This window comes from Carlito syrichta, unplaced genomic scaffold (assembly GCF_000164805.1).
Source record: "Carlito syrichta isolate Samal-C Ts95f unplaced genomic scaffold, Tarsius_syrichta-2.0.1 Scaffold308224, whole genome shotgun sequence".
Lineage (NCBI taxonomy): Eukaryota > Metazoa > Chordata > Mammalia > Primates > Tarsiidae > Carlito > Carlito syrichta.
The window spans coordinates 424,150-444,258 of NW_007252320.1; the positions used below are offsets into that span (position 1 = coordinate 424,150).

General features: G+C 42.2%; 1 protein-coding gene across 1 annotated transcript in view; it reads left to right on the top strand.

Moving 5' to 3' along the window:
• The first annotated feature begins 2,493 nt into the window (after positions 1-2,493).
• The window catches only part of FAM107B (family with sequence similarity 107 member B), a 245,460-nt gene continuing 227,844 nt past the window's right edge, over positions 2,494-20,109 (top strand). The window contains exon 1 of the mRNA XM_008065316.2: positions 2,494-2,910. Within this exon, the coding sequence (XP_008063507.1) occupies positions 2,494-2,910 (417 nt within the window). The remainder of the gene's footprint in view (positions 2,911-20,109) is intronic.

Below are 20,109 nucleotides of genomic sequence, written 5' to 3' on the forward strand. Positions count from 1 at the left end.
CTTTCCAGTTCCAAACAGGGTGTGGCACACAGTTGAATGAATAAATGAACGAGTAGATGAAACTAGGCTTAAGAATGGATTCCCCCCCTTTCATTCCTTCCTGTTATCTCCAAGCTTCCAATAACTTATTATGAATCATCACAACCTAGTTATACTGTCTGAGGGGACACAGCTTGGGAGGAACCTGCCTGAGTGAACTGTCACAACCAGTGCAGACGAGAGTCAAAGTGCATTTCTGAGGAGTCTCGAGGAATACTTGGTGAGGCGGCCTGGTAGAAGCCCAGACCTCCTGCTTCCTTGTGGGTGAGGGATTTGGACTGCTTGCACTTGGGATACACTGGAAAAGGAAGGATCTCTCAGCTACGGGATGCCTGGAACAGCTTGGTTAGCATAGAGCCTGCCACACGGTAACCGAAAAGAAAGCAACTTTTAATATTCTATCGCTAATATTTGGTGGAGACTCAGTGTGCATTTGATTCTGTATCCATTCTTTCTCAAGCCATATCGGCCTCTGTGCATTATGGATTTGTTTGCCCGGTTAGAAGAATATTCTAGTATGGTTGTTATGTTGATAAGGTGATTGTCAGATCAAATGAGACTCAGAGATCAGATAAGGTAGCAGGGATCTTGGGCTTCCAACCCATCCTTCTCAGCAGCATAACTTTGCCCTAGTCACTCGAAATTTCAAAGAATCAGTTTCTGCCCCTGTAATGTGGGGATTAGTGCCATAACAACTACCAATATGTATGACTTAAGAGCACATCTTGGTACCAAATTAAAAGAGAGCAAACTAATAAATTAGAGTGAGTATCATGCCCTGAAATCTTGACCTCAAAGTCACTATTAATGGTAAAGTCATTATAGTAGTAATGTTTCTATAACATTCTTAGCAGATGCTTGGTGAAAAAAAAATCTTGATTTTTGAATTGTTTTATAATAGGATTATAATTTATTGTTATTTTTTTCATCATTCAAATATTAATGTACTGAGAAATAGAAGGTATGTGCTCAAAAGCGGTTACTTTTGGAAATTAGGTAATATTACGAGGAGAGACAAAAAACTCTGGAATTTACTTATAAAAAATTGTGTACTTATTCTTACATGTTTAAACTTCAGTCACCTTCAAAGTACTCTCTGACGTAATACACCTATTGAGACGCTTTTTCCACTGCTCAAAAGGGTTTTTTAAAAATGCTTTTTAGTGCTTCTGCCATTTTTTGTTTCACCTCTTCCCTTTGAGGACTTTTTCATCCAGGAAAACAAACGAACAAAAAAAATCATTTGGAGCGAAAAGGAATCATGGGTCATGGGGTCATGTTGTTTTTTTGGTAAAAAAACGCTGAACACTCAGGGCAGTGTGGGCAGGTGCACTCGTAAACCACCCATCATGAAATGGGCAAATGCAGTGAAAGAATCTTAAAAACAAAACAAAACAAAAACCCTGAAATGGAATGCAGCCTCTCACAAAAATGCTATTGGTATACTGATGCTGATGGGTTCTGAGAACACTTACCTAGCAGGCGAAGCCTGTATGACAAGGGGCCTGCCCTCCAAAAAAGAATTCCATTTATTTGGAGGGAGTCCCCTTTGTATACCGTATATCTACATAGATATATGGTGTATATTACCAGAACAGTTCTTCACACATATATAATATCTTTCCATATAATAACATAACTCATAAGAATAACTGTTAATATGGGACTCTTTAATTCTTTTGGTGGTGAAAACTAATCAAGAACTTTAAGTAGTTAAAAAAAAAAAAGAATTAATAAAGACCCATTTAAGGTTATCAGGAGAAGCAATTGGACCCTGAAACCAGGAAGCTTGTTTGAGGGGCAGAAAAGTCCAGAAATCTCCAGAAAAAAAAAACCCTCCCACCCAAATATGGTTCTCCAGATGAAATATTCAAGTCTATCTCCTATTTTAATAATGAAATAGCTGCTAGGGTCGTGGCCCCCTGGGGGTCTTCATTTACGGTGGATTACTGGGTCATTTTTGTTTTGTTTGGGGGGAATAAATATTTGAAGGGGGTAACCGAAGAAGGTTTTGCTGCTGTTATGATGTTATTGATACGCGGCCTGACGCTCTGATGGCGGATGCTATCAGGCCACATTATCTTTATGCCTCCAAGGTAACCTGAAGCAACCATCTATTGACTTGGCACTGCCTTACACTGAAGCGTCTGCCCGGCCTGGGGACTGTAACCCGAGCCACCCGCATGCCTCCGGGACAGCTTTCTTGAGCCACTGACAGCAGCCAGGGAGGAAGAGCGCGAAATCACCGGGGATGGCCGCTTCTGGAGAGGATCCCCTCTGCTGAACGACTCTGGGAGTGGATGGTCTTGCCATCTCCCTCACTTCTGTGTGGGGGCAATCACTAGCAAGTCCTCTTTGCAAGGAAAATAGCTCCTATGTGGCAGGCAGAGGTGATCTGAAGCCCTGGAAAATTTCCTCTCCCCCTTTGAGCTTTGTGATGTTTCACTGCAGCTCATGTCCACGTGGAAGGCGAGGCTGGCCAAAAGACTGAAATCTCCCCCCTCCAGAAGGATGCATCCGTTTCCATGCTCGGCTCTGCTCGCTTGCTTTGGGAACGCCAGGGAGAATGCGCCCTTTGATCAGCCCAGCGTGGCTGATGGTCACGCCACCGTCTACGTGCAGCCCGTGGCCAGAGCGGGTCACCCAAGTCACCCGAGAGCAGCACCCGAAGGAGCTCCAGAGAAGAGGAGAGATGCGGGCCCCCACGCCGAGAGGAATGGCCGCGCGAACCGGAACACGGGTAACCACACGGCTGCCCGGCCTGCTGAGACAGCCGAGGATGGGCCCGGGTCCCTGGACGGTGAAGCCGACTGTGAAACGGCTACTTTTCAGGCTTCCATCCCCAGACCATCAATTATTGACAAGCCAAAGGTGGGTGAGTGTTCCTGATGCGGTTATAGAAGGGATTGGAGTCAGAGGAGTGGTCTGGTTATTTGGTGAATGCTTGGGTCTGCAAACTTATGTTATCACTAAGACGTTGTGGGGGATCTCTCACTGGGAGAGGAGGTGTGTGAGGCCTTTTAAATTCTCAGAATTTAAATTATCTTATTATTATTGTTAGTGCTCTTAAAAATAGAGACAGGGTCTCACTATGTTGCCCCGGCAGGTCTTAAACTCCAGGCCTCAAGTGATCTTCCTGCCTTGGTCTCTCGGAGTGCTGGAATTACAGGCGTCAGCCACCACACTGGGCCGAGAATTTGAATTCTCAAAAGATGTGGAGGGAGCAATGACAATAAGCACTGGAGCCTTGACAACGGCCAAAACTGACCTTGAATTAACTGGTTATGGTGCTTCTGAGCGATCAATGGCTCAATAAAAAAAGGAGCAGTATAGCATGGGAAAGCATTTTTTTAAATGGTTTGTACATTTCCACATATGAAAATTTGCAATTTGAAAAGTTTGATGATAGAATTTATGAAATTTACTTACCTAAAATGAATCACATGTCAAAGCAGTCTGGGAAAATTTGGAAATGATAATTGGGATACGTATAGTAGTACAGAAAGAAATGGACCTATACAAGTATTCATAATATGGATGTTTTGTGATAATTTTCTGAGAGTCAAAGGCCGGAGGAGGGAATGATTTGAAAAAAATTCTGCTCTTAGGCAGCATTTTGAATTATTTATCTACTTTTTTCTCTTTTTTGGATTTTAATTGCTGAATAGTCTGATGGATTGAATTGTACAGTTATTTCAATTTGGACAGGAAACTTAGAGGGAGGGTTTCCCTAAAGGGTTCACTCCAAAGATGTCCCCTGGGTAAGGTTGTTTTTTGGTTTTTTTTTTCCTTGTTTGTTTGTTTTGTCATTTCCTGGCCAAGTAGCTTGGAACAAGACTTAAAATCTCAGACATTTTCGGGAATCTATTATTAAGATATTCTTTTTTTTTTGAGTTGGAGTCTCACTCTGTCACCCAGACTGGAGTGCAGTGGCTGCTCCCGGCCACCGCAGCCTCGACCTGCTGGGCTCTGGCGATCCTTCCACCTCAGCCTTCCGAGTAGCCAGAATTACCCAGCTGATTTTTTTATTTATTGTAGAGATGAGGTCTCGTTGCCCAGGCGGGTCTCGAACCCGCGGACTCAGGCAATCCACTCACCTCAGCCTCCCAAAGGCGCGGGATTACAGGCTGAGCCACCGAGCCCGGCTTATTAAGATATTCTGATTTTTGAAAGTATTTTTTCCCTATCTAGTTTTACAAATCATTTTTTGAGCTGACTTGCTGACTTGAATCTAAGAAGCCTCACTGACAAAAAAAAAAAAAACACTTTCAAATAGCAATGATAAGGGTAAAACATAATTTTAAAAATAAGTGGCCAGGCTCGGTGGCTCGGCCTATAAACTCGCACTTTGGGAGACCGAGGTGAGTGGATTGCCTGAGCCCACGGGTTCGAGACCCGCCTGGGCAACTTGGCGAGACCTCATCTCTACAATAAATCAAAAAATTAACTGGGCATGGTAGAGCGTGCCTATAGTTCCAGCTGCTTGGAAGGTTGAGGCGGAAGGATTGCTGGAGCCCAGCAGGTCGAGGTTGCAGTGGCACGGAAGCGTGCCACTGCACTCCAGTCTGAGTGACAGAGTGAGACTCCAACTCAAAAAAAAAAAGTTCCATTAGAAACTCTGAAGGTTTATATTATTAAATGATTAAAGCTCATTTCTGCTGATAGAAGGATGCAGATCCTTCTATCCTGAAATTGGACAGAGTTTCACCAAACCCTCAGTTATAGCAACAACTGTAATTATTTTTAGCACCACTAAATCAAAACCCAAATCCAATAAAACATCTGTTCGATTTTCAGTGATAGCCACCTCCAGATTAATATATTTATAGCAGTACTGTAGTTAGCTGATTAGACTACATGGCCAAGTTTATATTTGTTGGATATGCAAGAAAGTAGAGATATACAGTTTTGTTTTTGTTTTTGTTTTTTGAGTTGGAGTCTTACTCTGTCGTCCAGGCGGGAGTGCAGTGGCATGCTCACAGCCACTGCAGTCTTGACCTGCTGGGCTCAGTTGATCCTTCTGCCTCAGCCTTCCAAGTAGTTGGAACTACAGGCATGCGCTACCATGCCCGGCTAATTTTGTGATTTATTGTAGAGATGAGGTCTCACCAAGTTGCCCAGGCTGGTCTCAAACCCCCCCGGGCTCAGGCAATCCTCTTGCCTAGGCCTCTAGAAGTGCTGGGATTACAAACTGAGTCACTGCTCCCAGTCAATACTTTTTTTTTTTTAAATTGAAGTCTCGCTCTGTCGCCCAGGCTGGAGTACAGTGGCACACTCACAGCCACCCCAGCGTTGACCTGTTGGGCTCTGGAGATCCTTCCACACTAGCCTTCCAAGTAGCGGGAACTACAGGCAAGCGCTACCACGCCTGGTTAATTTTTTGATTTATTGTAGAGACAAGGTCTCGCCAAGTTGTGGGAGCTGATGGTAAACCCCCGGGTTCAGGCAATCCACACGCCCTGGCCTCCCAAAGTGCTGGGATTACGGGCTGAGCCACCGAGCCTGGCGATGTACTGTTTTAATGAGCTGGAAGACTTTCTGTTGGGTGGCGAGTCCAGTAACGCAGGACTGGTCGTGAATTGATGAAGACACCAGCAAGGACAAAGAGTTGATTTGATTTTATCTTTCTGTTTTAGTTGCCCATGGGACATAGGGACACAAGGCAGGCATGGATATTCAAATAACACCCCCCCCAAAAAAAACACCATGGGGATGACATCCACAGTTATTGTTCACTTGGCAGGAGCAAAGCCATGAGTATTCTAGTGTAGGATGGATTAGAGTCGGAAAGGCTGAAGCCGAGAGGCCATTGGGACAATCTAAACTGGAAGATCAGGTGGGAGGAACCCTGTACCTGCAGCAGTTGACTGTGTGTCCAAACTGCGTGGGGAGAAGAGTAAGACCAGACTGGAAGTGATGGAATGAAAACCCTGACGTCAAGCAGCGGGGACTTCAGGAAGGGGGTGTAGTGTGGGCACAGTAATGGGCAACTTTCTAGTTCAAATGCCAAGCGCTGACTGTGCAGAGCACTTGGTGTTCGCCAGCCACTCTTCTTCTTCTTCTTTGCTTTCCATGAAGTATCTCATCTGATCCCTCGTGTTGCCCATTTTACAGAGGAGGGCATTCACACTTGGAGAGAGTAAGACACTTGCCCAGGGCCACAATGGGAAGACGTGGCAGAGACAGGATTGGAGCCCAGTTCTGGTTGATTCCAAAGTTCGTCCTCTGAATTACAATGTGTGTTACTACTAGTTCTTTGCGTGATGTTTGAGGATTTACAATAAAATATTTATATGTGATCTCGCTTGATAGGCAATGAAATTTAAATTCCATATATATTGGCCAGGTGTAGTAGCTTATGCTTGTAATCCCTTGGGAGGCCAAGGCAGGAGGATCCCTTGAGCCCTGAAGTTCGAGACCAGCCTGGGCAACACAGTGAGACCTCCATCTCAATAAAAATAAAATAAAACAAACTTTAAAAATTCCATAGAGGGGTATGTAAATGTACATATAATAATTTTTTTATTTTTGTATTTTAAAATTGCTATATCATGGTTGTACATTTTTGGAGAGTACCTGTGATATTTTGATACATATTATGTGCATAACATATAACAATCAAATATGTGTAATTGGGATAGCCATCACTCAAACATTTATCTTTTCTTTGTGTTGGGAACATTACAGTTCTTATCTTCTAATTATTCTGAAATATACAATAGATTACTGTGAACTGTAATTTCCCCACTGCACTATCATATAGTACACACTTTATTTCTTCTGTCAACGGTTTGCATCTATTATATTCATTATATTAAATATATTAATATCTAAATATAGATTCAATTCATTCTATTCAGTAAGATTTATCATTAATAATTACATTCAGTAATAATAATAATTATTATTTTTTTACTCATTTGTTTAATCTTGATCTATCATAGCCTCACAGTGAGTCCCACCCCCAGAAAGAGATACTTGTAATTTTGCATCCTGTCAGTGACAAAGCATTGCTGGCAACAGTGCAGGTGATTGCTTTGAGATCTTCTGATTAAACGTGCCATAGAGCTGCCTAGATCTTTCATTACTAGGTAATTTTGCAGTGGCATGTTTGCCCTCAGCAGACGATGAATGAGAGGCTTTTATTACAATCTTGCCTAGTGGCAAAAATATTTCCCCTTTGGACGCATGCATCCTTATCATTTCAGCTGCCTTGGTAGACGCCATAAGCAATACTTTTTCTTTAAGTTCAGCCTCAGACATAACTAAAACTAAGAAATGGGACAAGCCCTTCTTCCCATCTTTAGTCACCTGATGTTCAGACGAAAGAGCGGTTCATTTAAATGTGAAACATCTGCCAGGCTCAGTGGCTCAGCCTGTAATCCCGCACCTTTGGGAGGCTGAGGTGAGTGGATGGGCTGAGCCCGCGGGTTCGAGACCCGCCTGGACAGCGAGACCTCATCTCTACAATAAATCAAAAATTCAGCCGGGCGTGGTAGCGCATGCCTGTAATTCCAGCTACTCGGAAGGCTGAGGCGGAAGGATCGCCGGAGCCCAGCAGGTCGAGGCTGCGGTGGCCGGGAGCGGCCACTGCACTCCAGTCTGGGCAACAGAGTGAGACTCCAACTCAAAAAAAAATAAAATAAAAAAATAATAAAAATAATAAATGTGAAACATCTGGTCAGAAAAGAAAAGCTTGAGGTAATGAAGCCAAGTAAGCTAAGTGAAGATAAAGGGTTTCTGTTTTGTGTAAATATAGGTGCATGCACTTTAATTTAAAAAGCCATAGCAGGTAGTCTTCAGCCTTTTTTGTGGTCATCTCTTCCCTGTTCCAGACCTGAAGTCAAGGTGCTAACAACCTTAAAATGGGATGTATCTTATAATTGCTGGTACCTTCTGATTATAATTTGTTTTCCCTTCTTAGTGGCCTTGCAGTTAAAGTGTCTTTTAATTGGTGGAATCAGAGAGTCAATGAAATACAGCAGTGTTGTTGCTTATTTTTTTTTAGCCAATAGCATTGTGCTATCTAGCACTGTTAGAGGACAACACGAACTGTGGGGAAACACTGATGTTTGAGACACAGTCTCTGAGGAGGCTCACATTCTAGCAGAAGACCTAGCAGGGTCAACAGGCAGTGTCAGCGCAGTGTGGAAGGCTGGGTCTGCACTGGGTACCATACAAGCACAGGAAGGGGCCCCCCTCAGCCTTGGGAAGACAAGACAAGGAATATCTGGAGAAGAAGGGGTTCGACCTTACTCTAATTGCATATCAGACCCAGCACTGTACCCTTCCTAGTTAAATGGCACTGTTTTACCTAATCTCTCCCTCTCCCTTACCCTCATCTCTCCATCTCTCTCCCTCCCTCCTTCCCTCTCTCTCTCCCCCTTCCCTCTCTCTCTCCCCCCTCCCTCCCCCCTCTCCCTCCCCTTCTCCCTCTCTCTCCCCTTCTCCCTCTCTCTCCCCTTCTCCCTCTCTCTCCCCTTCTCCCTCTCTCTCCCCTTCTCCCATTCTCACTCTCACTCTCTTTCTTTCTCTGATGTGGAGCTGTGTGAGATAGACACAGTTCACACACTAAGTGACTAAGGCTTCAAGAATAGTTTGGTAGTTCAGGAAAGTCTTCCTATAGCAATTGTAAGTTTTTATCGAGTTCTTACTTGCTCAGAAAGAGATAGTAATTGTGGCTTGGGAAATAATTCCTGAGTATTTTAACAAAAAGCCAGTTGTACAAAAATAAAGGGAAACAGAGCCCATCTTGGATTTTTGGAACAGGTGGGCTTTGCAGCTAAGCAGAGAAGCGGTAACCAAGCCATTCTAGCACCCCAACAGTGGTCTGAATGAAGATGCACGGGCTCAGGTGATCTCTAGGTCTCCACTTTCTAGGATCTAAGCCTTGGCATTGCTGTCTGGAAACACAGTTTTGTCAGTCATCTTTCTCTGAGATAGTCTTTTCACACTAAACCTTACAAAAGCCTGATATGCAAGTTAGACTGTCTGTTTAGTTGTACGATATGAGAATTGACAGATTTCATTAGAAAATATATATATTTTCTCCCGTTTCATGGGTTGCCTTTTTTTACTCTGTTGATAGTACTTTTATGTACAAAAGTTTCTCATTTTGATGGAGTCCAATTGATTTATTTTTTGTTGCTTGGGCTTTTGATGTCATATCCAAGAAATCCAATGTTATGAAGATATTTCCTGTGTTTTCTTCTAAGCGTTTTATAGTTTTAGCTCTTACATTTAAGTCAAAATGGATCAAAGACCGAATTTTCCCAGCACTATCTATTGAAAGCGTTCTCTTTTCCCCATTGAATGATCTTGGAACCCTTGTTGAAAATCATTTGACCATATATAAGAATTTATTTTTGACCCTCTATTCTATTTCGTTGGTCTATATGTCTGTCTTTATAGCAGTACCACACTGTTTGATTACTGTAGCTTTGTAGAAGTTTTGAAATCTGGAATTATAAGACTTCTAGCATTGTTCTCTTTTGAAATTGTTTTAACTATTTGAGTTACCTTAATATTTTATATAACTTTTAGGATGGATTTTTCTACTTCTACAAAAAACATTATTGGGATTCTGATAGGGATTGGATTGAATGTATAAATAGCTTTGGGTAGTATTGACATTATAACAATATTAAGTCTTCTAATCCATGAACATAGACTGTCTTTACATTTATTTGTCTTAATTTATCTCAGCAACATTTTGTAGTTTTCTGTGAATACTTCTTTCACCTCCTAAGTTAAGCATATATCTAAGTATTTTATTCTTTTTGATGCTATTGTAAATGGAATTGTTTCATTAATTTCCTTTTCAGACTATGTATTGTTAGTGTATAGAAGTGCATCTGATTGTTGTGTGTGGGTTTTGTATCCTACAATTTTTCCAAATTCATTTATTTGTTCTGATTGTTTTGTGTATGTGTGCGTGTTTTTTGTGCATGTGTAATCTTTAGGGTTTTCTACATATAAGATCATGTCATCAACATACAGATAATCTGCTTCTTCTTTTCCTATCTATATACCTCTTATTTCTCTTTCTTGCCTAATTGTTCTGACCGGAACTCCCAATTACACATTGAATATAAGTGGCAAAAGCGAGCATCCTTGTTTTGTTTCTAATCACAGAGTAAAAACTTTCAGTCTGTCACCATTGACTATGATGCTAACTGTGGGCTTTTCTTATATGGGTTTTCTGGTGTTGAGGTAGTTTCTATTCCTAATTTGTTGAGGTTTTTTTATTATGAAAAAGTAAATTAAATGTTTTTCTGAACCAATTCAGATGATCATGTGTGTTTTCTTTCCTTCATTCTATTAATGTGGTATGCTACATTGATGGGTTTTTTTTTTTTTTCTTTTTTAACATTGAGCCATCACTGCATTTCAGGAACTGATACCACTTGGTCATGGTGTATTCTTTTTAATTTACTGCAGAATTCTGTTTCCTAGCATTTTCTTGAAGATTTTTGCATCAACATTCATCAGGGATATTGGCTTATAGTTCTTTTTCTTGTAGTGTATTTGTCTGACTTTGGTATCAGGGTAGTGTTGACCTCACAGAATGAATTAGAAAATGTTCATTCCTCTTCAATTATTTGGAAGAGTTTGAGACATATTCTTTACATGTTTTTTGTTCATTTATGAGTTTGTTTTTTAGAGTTGGGTCTCATTCTGTTGCCCAGGCTGGAATACATTGGTGTGATCATAGCCTTCTGCCACCTCAAACTCTTCCCACCTCAGCCTCCCAAGTAGCTGGGACTATGGGCATGTGTCACCACACCTGGCTAATTTTTCTATTTTTTGTAAAGATGGGGTCTTCCTATGTTGCCCAGGCTGGTCTTGAATTCTTGGCCTCAAGCAACCCTCCCAGCTTGGCCTCCCAAAATGCTGGGGTTACTGTGCCCGGACTCTTCTTTACATATTTGATGAAATTCACCAGTGAAACCATATGGTCCAAGGCTTTTTTGTTATGTGATTACTGATCCAATCCCCTTACTAGTTATAGGTCTATTCAGATTTTCTAAATCTTCCTGATTCAGTCTTAGTGAAGAGGAGTGACTTTGATAGCATGACTAAGCTATGGTAATTACATTCATATGTACTACTCATTGCACACTATTAATAGAAAAGGCACGGTGTTAAGTGCTTTATGTGGATTAGTTCACTTGATTCTTCTAATCCTTTTACAATGTTAGTTCCTGATAATCACAGTCATTCCACAAAACCCTCCAATGACTCCCTAATTCAAAAGACAAGTCCTCACAGTGGCCCACAGGTCTTAGGCAAAGTATCTCCCATTACGCCTCTGAACTCACCTCCTACTGTTCTTATTGATGAGGAAACTAGGACTCAATGGGGCTAAACATCTGATCAATTTCCACTCTCAGAATAATCCTCCCAGCAGCCTGGCAAGCTCAGGTCAACAGGTCAGAGCTTGACTTTCATGGGTAGTGCAGAACACATGCTACAAATCACTAAGTACTCTCTCATTGCTCTCTTTGTCTGGACTCCATGACCACCCTTACTCTTTTCTTGGCACAGTCTTTGCTGACACTTGAGTTCATTCAATTAGTTGAGTTTCAGCTTCCTTGGTTAGAATCTGATCTCAGCCCTGCTCTCCTGAAACCATTATCAAGGCCATGCTAATTTTAATTTGGTGTTTGAGAGACTTCTGGGATGCCTATTAACAGAACAGTTCTTGGGTAAAAACTCTCATTCAACATATTGATTTTTCAGTGTCTAAAGTCAAGACTTTGGGGGCTGCATCCATAGGTAAGAGTGCTGCTTAGAAGCCTATTCTAAACTCATGTGAATTCACCCATCACCCCATCCCACCTGTACTCAGTGCTCCCCTTATTTAATGGCGTCATTGGGGGCAATTCTGCTGGGCTGCTTTTCCATTTTCTGGCATAAACCAATTTTCTTGCTTTCCTGTAGAATGAGACATCCCCTTACTTTTCCTATGTGCCTGAATAGGAGACAAGAGAATTTTAGCCTACTTTTAAGAACAAATATCCTAGTGGTGAAGCTCCCTGTGGAACAGATGATTTGACATAACCATCTTAAAACAGAAAGCAGCTGACAAGTTCATGCAATTGAATGTTAGTGCTCTGGTTTCTTTTTATACTGTTGAGCAAAATCACTCACTGTCCCTCTCTCCCCAAACAAGGAGGATGTCTGAAGGAGCTGGTGAGAATCCATCCCATTCCATTTAAACTCTGATCGCTTCTTACATTGGGTTTCTACTTTCTAAAGATGTTAAACACAGCGGGGCGATTGTGCATGATATACCCTGTATACTCATTCAGGAATTTTCCAATCTGGATATTCAGTTGCATACCCGCTGGAAAAGAGAGAGGCAGCCTCTTGGCTTCTCTCAGAATGAAATAAAATAAATAGCCTTCATAAAACCAGGAACATCTGCATTGTACGGTTTTGGCTATTGGCAGCTCTTCATAGAAGACTGCAGAAGATAGTAAAAATGCAAAATTTTCAGGCAATTCAGAGGCAGCTACTGTTTTCCAAACAAAGAAACGAGAGATGGGTATATAACTCAATCACATTTTCAAGTAAATGAGGTTATCACTGTATTTGTAAATCAGTTTTTTGTTTTTTGTTTTTTTGAGTTGGAGTCTCACTCGGTCGCCCAGACTGGAGTGCAGTGGCCGCTCCCAGCCACCGCAGCCTCGCCTGCTGGGCTCCAGCGATCCTTCCGCCTCAGCCTTCCGAGTAGCTGGAACTACAGGCATGCGCTACCATGCCTGGCTGATTTTTTTTAATTTTATTTATTGTAGAGATGAGGTCTCGCTGCCCAGGCGGGTCTCGAACCCGCGGGCTCAGGCAATCCACTCACCTCAGCCTCCCAAAGGCGCAGGATTACAGGCTGAGCCACTGAGCCCAGCTGCAAATCAGTTTAAAATGATAAAAATTCTCTAAGTATGTGTAGATACGTTGAAGGGAGAGAGGGACAGGGGAAGAGGTAAGTCAGCCCATTTTATTATTTTTTATTTTATTATTATTGTTTTCTGTAGAGATGAGGTCTCGCTAAGTTGCCTAGGCTGATCTTGAACTCCTGGGCTCAAGCAATCCTCTTGCCTTAGCCTCCCAGAATGCTAGGGTTACAGGTGTGAGCCACCATGCCTGGCCGAGTAGGCCCATTTTTTCACAGCATCTATTTCTAGCTTGTAAGGGAGAATCTGCTTGTGACCTGATTCTTCCTTTGCCCTCAATTTCCACAGGTAGTGAGTCAAAGAGCAGGCTTTACTTTGTTCATAGACCGTGGCCTAGCACGTCTCACCAAAGAGCCACTGAGGAAATTCTAATTCATTGACAAGACTCATTTTTCCAAAATACCTGCTTTTTGTGTAGTTGGAATTTCCATTCTCTTGACTAAACAACCTGTAGTTGTGCGTCAGTTAAAAAAAAAATTTCACTGTTCCACTTGCTGAGTATGCTGGAAACTTTAAAATTTCTTATGCTCCAGAAACTCCAGAGGCTAGGTGAATGAATGTGCTATATCAATCATGGGAAATTAGAGATTTTTTTTTCCAGCCAAGATCATGGTTAACCTGATCTGAACTGCCTTTAGTTTTCCACTCACAGTTCCTCCTTTCCAAAGAAAATATGGCTCATCACGGTAACACTTTTTCCAAAATGAGGTTGACACACTTGGTTTTGTAATTCCGCACCAGGGGAGGTGACAGGTTGGAAATTTTCAGCAATTGAAGGAAGGAGAATCTTCCACAAAGGGTATCAACATTTCTATGGGAGGTGTTTATGGCCTTGTTCTGGGAGGCTGGTTGTGTGTATCCATCCCATGTTCAGTTAAATGGAAAGTGATGACAGGCAACTGTTGGAAACTAAGCACGTAGGCATCATTTGATTGTCTCTGCAAACCAGCTACTTGCACAGGGAGAGTCCGGTCCTGTAATTTATTTAATTTTTAAAATTTTTTTATTTTAAAGATGTGGGGTACGATTCGGGGTTAGGTATACAAATGTTTATTATGTAGGTACCCTTGTTGATGAGGTGTGCACCTCCCTCCCCTGGCAGTTTCCCTCAACTGCCAATCCTGCCCCCCCCCCGGCAGTTTCTTACTAATGCCCATCCCACCCCACTGCCCCTGGTCCTATAATTTAAAACATCAGATCTCAACAAAAAATGATAGTAAGATATATCTCATATAATTTATCAAGTGTAATTAAGACAGCACTATTTGCAAATGGTAAGCTGACTTTAGAAACCTAAGGCCTTTATTTTTTAATTTAATTTATTTTTTAAGAGACAGGGTCTCGCTCTGTTGCCCAGGCTGGAGTGCAGCGGCCTGATCATAGCTCACTGCAGCCTTGAAGTTCTGGGCTCAAGTAATCCTCCTGCCTCCGCCTCCCGAGTAGCTGGGACTATAGGTACCCACTACCACATCTTGCTCATTTTAAAATTTTTTTGTAGAGATAAGGTCTTGCTATGTTGCCTAGGCCAGTCTTGGACTCCTGGGTTCAAGTGATCTTCCTGCCTCAGTTTCCCGAGTAGCTGGGACTACAGGTGTATGCCACCATGCCCAGGTGATTTTTTTTTTAATATTTTTTTGTAGATACAGGGTCTTGCTATGTTGCCCAAGCTGGTCTCAAACTCCTGAGCTCAAGCAACCCTCCTGTCTCAGCCTCCCAGAATACTGGGATTATAGGCATGAGCCACCATGCCCGTTCTGTTTTTCTTTTTTGACTGAGTAGGACGCTTCAGGGGGGACTCACATGAAACACGGATGCAGCAAAGTGACCAACTGAGTAGATCCTGGTACTTAGTGAGGCGGTGGCTTTCCCAGGTGGCTCTCATCCCCAGGCCTTTCCCCAAAACTCCAGAAGCCCTGTTCTGTAGGAAGGACAGCCCTTTTGACTGAGTTTCTGCCAGAACACATCTGACCTGAATGCATAAGACTTGAGTCTCTGTAGGGAGAAGTGTCTTGGTGTAGTGGTGTTGCAAATTGACCCAGGTGATTTTTGACCATTCAAAACTGTGTAGTATACAGCCTGGACAACATAGTGAGATCTTGTCTCTACAAAAAAAATTTAAAAATTATCCAGGCACGGTGGCATGAGTTCGTAGTCCCAGTTACTCGGGAGGCTGAGGCAGAAGAAACACCTGAGCCCAGGAGGTCCAGGTGGTGATGGGCTGTGATTGTACCACTGAACACCAGCCTCAACAACAGAGAAAGACCCTGACTCAAAACAAAAAGAAAAAATAAACAAACAGAAAATCCCAAGTATAAAAAACCAAACTGTGCAGTATATATTGGTAGCCTCCAACAATTAGAGGCACGTGGGAGGTACATGTCTGCCTGCCTGTAGCTTGCTCCCTGGTGACATGTTGCAATAAGGCCTCACATGAATGCTGTCACAGGTATAAACATCTGTTGGCAAGCAGGCACAAAATAAGTCCCATTTCCTGGTTCTGTCATATTGGACAAAGTCCCCAGATTTTGTCCTTTAAATAGTAGTCTCCTACATGAATAAAATAATACCTAGGAATATAACTGTATTCTAATGGAAAGCCATCAAGCCTTCTAGGCAAATGGGGTAAAGCGTTCGTCTGTTAAACGTGGTTCTGGGACCAAATGAACTTCAAGATCCCGGATACTATTGCCAAGGAACTGGACTTCTGAACTTGCCACATTCTTATACTTCATTTTGCAAAGGCAAAGATGCTGGTCAGTCATGTCCCTTGAATACCACTCATTTCAGAAATGCAAACATGATGTTTCAGATCTCTTATGTGAATCCATGAACCCTTTGATTCAGATTTAACTAGCTTCATGTGAAACACTTGCTATAGCTCTCTCTGGGTGCAGGTGCCTGATTAAGGTTCTTTCAACACTAACTAATCATCTTTGGGTATAGCCTTCAAAACTTTTTTTTTTTTTTTGAGTTGCAGTCTCACTTGGTCACCCAGACTGGAGTGGAGTGGCCGCTCCTGGCCACCGCAGCCTCACCTACTGGGCTCTGGCGATCCTTCTGCCTCAGCCTTCCGAGTAGCCGGAATTACAGGCATGTGCTACCACACCGGCTGATTTTTTGATTTATTGTAGAGACGAGGTCTCGCTGTCCAGGCGGGTCTCGAACCCGCGGGCTCAGGCAGTTCATTCACCTCAGCCTCCCAAAGGCGCGGGATTACAGGCTGAGCCACCGAGCCCGGCTTCAAAACTTTTTTTAAAGACAGGGTCTTTCTCTGTTGGCCAGTCTGGAGTGCAGTGGTGCAACCATAGCTCACTGCAGTCTCAACCTCCTGAGCTCAAGCGGTCATCTCGCCTCAACCCTTTGAGTAGCTGGGACTACAGACTTGTGCCACCATGCCTGGCTAATTTTTTATTTTTCATAGAGATGGGGGTCTCATTATGGTCCAGGCTGGTCTTGAACTCCTGAGCAATCCTCTCATCTTGGCCTCCCACAGCACTGGCATTACTGGTGTGAACCACTGTGCCCAGCCTCTTTCTTTGCTTTCAAGATGGAATATGGGGAGAAGGTGCTTGAACTTGACCTTCGGATGCGGTGGGGTGAGGATGGAGTACCCGACACTGTGTCACCACCCATGAGCACAAGAACAAGGGCCCACAAGAAAACGCCAATAATCTGGAAATAACAAAAGAAGGCAAGAAAGAACTGGGTCTTTAATGATGCCATGAAGTCACTCCAAGAGCTGCTAGCTATCCTTAGGGTAGAGATCGCTGTAGTGTTCATACTCAAGTATTTTAGAATAGCTAAAATCTGTTATTGCAAGTTTGTGTTTCCCAGGGATAGACCTAACAACTGTATCCCTGGGAAATCTCTAGGTGGTCTCATGTCCATCTCAAACTCAGCCAGTTCACAAATGAACTGTCTTCCCTCCTAAACCTACCCTTGTGTTACTTGAGATGCTTTTCGCTAATAAAGAACTGAAAACCTTACTCAAACTTAAACTACACGCAAATGTAGTATCTCAATTAACATGGAAGAAGAAAGTGTGTGTAATTGTCTAAGTGCTTTGGACAACAAACCGTAATGATGAGGTCAATATTAATTGTTATTTTGGCATTTATTGCCTTATATTGTGGCTGCTAATTTTCCAGCTCCTGTCCTAACAACAAGCCACTCAAAGGCAAAACCAGTGCTTTGTTCTTGTAGCATCTCAAGCCCTAAACATAGCACCTGTTAGGCCCCCTTCAAAGTTTGTTGACCTAAGAAATGAACGAAGACTTTAAAACTTCCAAGATAGACTTCACACCCATTAACGAGTTAGCACAAAAGAAATAACCTGTTAAATATTTTGTTTGAAATGATATGTTCCTCGTTAAGTCAAATTACTTTTTCCTCATTAAACACCCTCTAGCTTAATTATAATAGAAAACTTTTTGGCTTTGCTCTCAAATTTAGAAAATAACCCATTAACTGCAACATCGTGTGCCTCATACTTAAATCAGATGAACTGAAAATATCTTTTAGATATTGAGGGTTTTGTATATCAGGAAAAAAAAGCTCAACCAAAAGCATTATAAAGCTAGAATTCTGAAAAAAATGTAAATTTGTCTGGGCTCAGTGGCTCAGTCTGTCATCCTAGCACTTTGGGAGGCTGAGGGGAGTGGATTGCCTGAGCCCGCGGGTTCGAGACCAGCCTGGACAACTTGATGAGCCCTTGACTCTACAATGAATCTAAAATTAGCCGGACATGATAGCATGTGCCTGTAATTCTGACTACCTGGAAGGCTGAGGAGGAAGGATAGCCAGAGCCCAGCAGGTCAACGCCAGGGTGGCCGTGAGTGTGCCACTGCACTCCAGCCTGGGTGACAGAGTGAGGCTCCAATTCAGAAAAAAAAAAAAGTAAATTCATTCTTGGCAATGTCTCCAACTCAGAAAAAAAAAATGTAAATTCATTCTTGGTGATGTCCCTAATACAGCTAAGTGTCTCATTAATATGGCCAATATCATTTATTGCTTCTCTGCATACTATTAAGATCGCAGAAAATAATGAGGTAAATGCATCCTTTTGGTTTTTTTCTGTTTCTCTTATAATGGTATCATTATTTGTGTTATTTTTATTTATTTAATTTCTCACTCTGTTGCCCAGACTAGAGTGCAGTGGCCACTCCCGGCCACTGCAGCCTCGACCTGCTGGGCTCCGGTGATCCTTCCGCCTCAGCCTTCCAAGTAGCTGGAATTACAGGCCCGCGCTACCATGCCCGGCTAATTTTTTGATTTATTGTAGAGATGAGGTCTTGCCAAGTTTCCCAGGCGAGTTTCGAACCCGCGGGCTCAGGCAATCCACTCACCTCATATTTGTGTTATTAATATTCTGTGTTTTCTCCTGTAGTGCTTAGAGTTCTGAATCAGTAGTTGTTTTTTCTAATACAGTACTAGAATCATCAAAGCACTTATTCTCATTTTGCAAATATACAACTGAAGCATAAAGATGTTAGTTCTTTGCCATGCAAGATATTTCAGTGAGAGGGCCAGGAAGTGTTAGGACAGTTGAAAGAAATCTGCTTCCTGTGGCTGAGTTCACTTGAAAAAATAAAATTTTCTGAATTTTCTGTCTCAAATCTGAGCAACTCACAGCTCAAGGCAAAAAAAAATTATCTTTAATTTTTTTAACTGCCTGGTATGGTCTTAAATTATTTCCAAGTTCTGGAATAATGAATGAATCACAAAGATATTGGCAATACTGAGCAAAGATTAAATGATAAGAATAGATGAAGGTTCTCTTCTATAAACCTCTCCCCTAATTTTGATTTGATTTTGATTTTTCTTGCTCTATCACCCAGGCTGGAGTGCGGTGGCACAACCTTAGATCACTGCAGCCTCAAACTCTTGGGCTCAAGTGATCCTCCCACTTTGGCCTCCCAAAATGCTGGGATTACAGGGATGAACCACCATGCCTGGCCCTAATTTTGTATTTTATTCATCCTTTAATTTATTCAATAAACATTGATTAAGTGCCTTTTATGGGCCTAGCATTGTTCTAGGCACTAATCATAATTGATAACAAGAAACAAGGACAGAGTCCTGCCCCCCCAAAAAAAGTTCTTCATAGTCTGGTCAGAGACAGACACATAAATAAATATATGGTAGTATAATTTTCTTTTTTTTTTTTTTTTTTAGTATGAGTCTCCCTCTGTCACCCAAGTTAGAGTGCAATGGTGTGATCACTGGGCTCAGGCGATCTTACTGCCACAGCCTTCCAGCTAGCTGGGGCTATGGGCACAAACTACCACTCCTGGAAATTTTTTTTTTTTTTTGTAGAGATGATGTTTCCTAGGCTGATCTCAAACTTCTGGACTCAAGGAATCCTCCTGCCTCGGCCTCCCAGGGTGCTGGGATTACAGGCGTGAGCCATTTTGCCCAGTTTTTTTAAGTGACCTTTTCACAATCTGCAAGTCATGCCTTCTCAAATCTCCTTTGAAACTGAAAACACAAATTACTCTGCCTGTCTGCGCTGCATGTAGGCTTGCTTTTCCAACCTACCTTGCATATCAAATCAGTGGCATCCTTCAAATATTAGTCTCAAAAGTATAGTTATATACTTTGTGACTACCTGGGTATCTTTCAAGAGTCACCTTCAAGCTTTCTGACTTGCCCAGATGATTTTGTGATAAGAATAAGAAAGAGAATGACAGGAGGGCTTTAGCCTTCCTTCTCTGGAGCTGATTCCAATCAAATGGTTTCAGCTGGAAATCTTGTTGATTTTCCTTTTCCACGAACAATGTCAGGAAAGGACTGCCTGCTAAAGAAATCCTCAGAGGGAACAGCTTTCCTTGGCTGCTGGAGACTGTCTTCCTGGGGCTTCACTATGTGACATTGAAGTTTTGAGGCTCATTCATATCCCCCACCTCCCTAAAGAAATCACTAGCCAGGAGGTTCTTGCATTCCACAGAGTTCCCTCTCAGTCTTTCAAGTTTCTTCAGGGAAAATTTGAATTTACTCTTTTTGAATCATTGAATAGTTAATTAGCCAATGTTCTCCCAAGAAATAGAAGCAATAGGGTGTGTGTGTGTGTGTGTGTGTTAGTGAGAGAGAGAGAGAGAGAGAGATTGATTTAGTA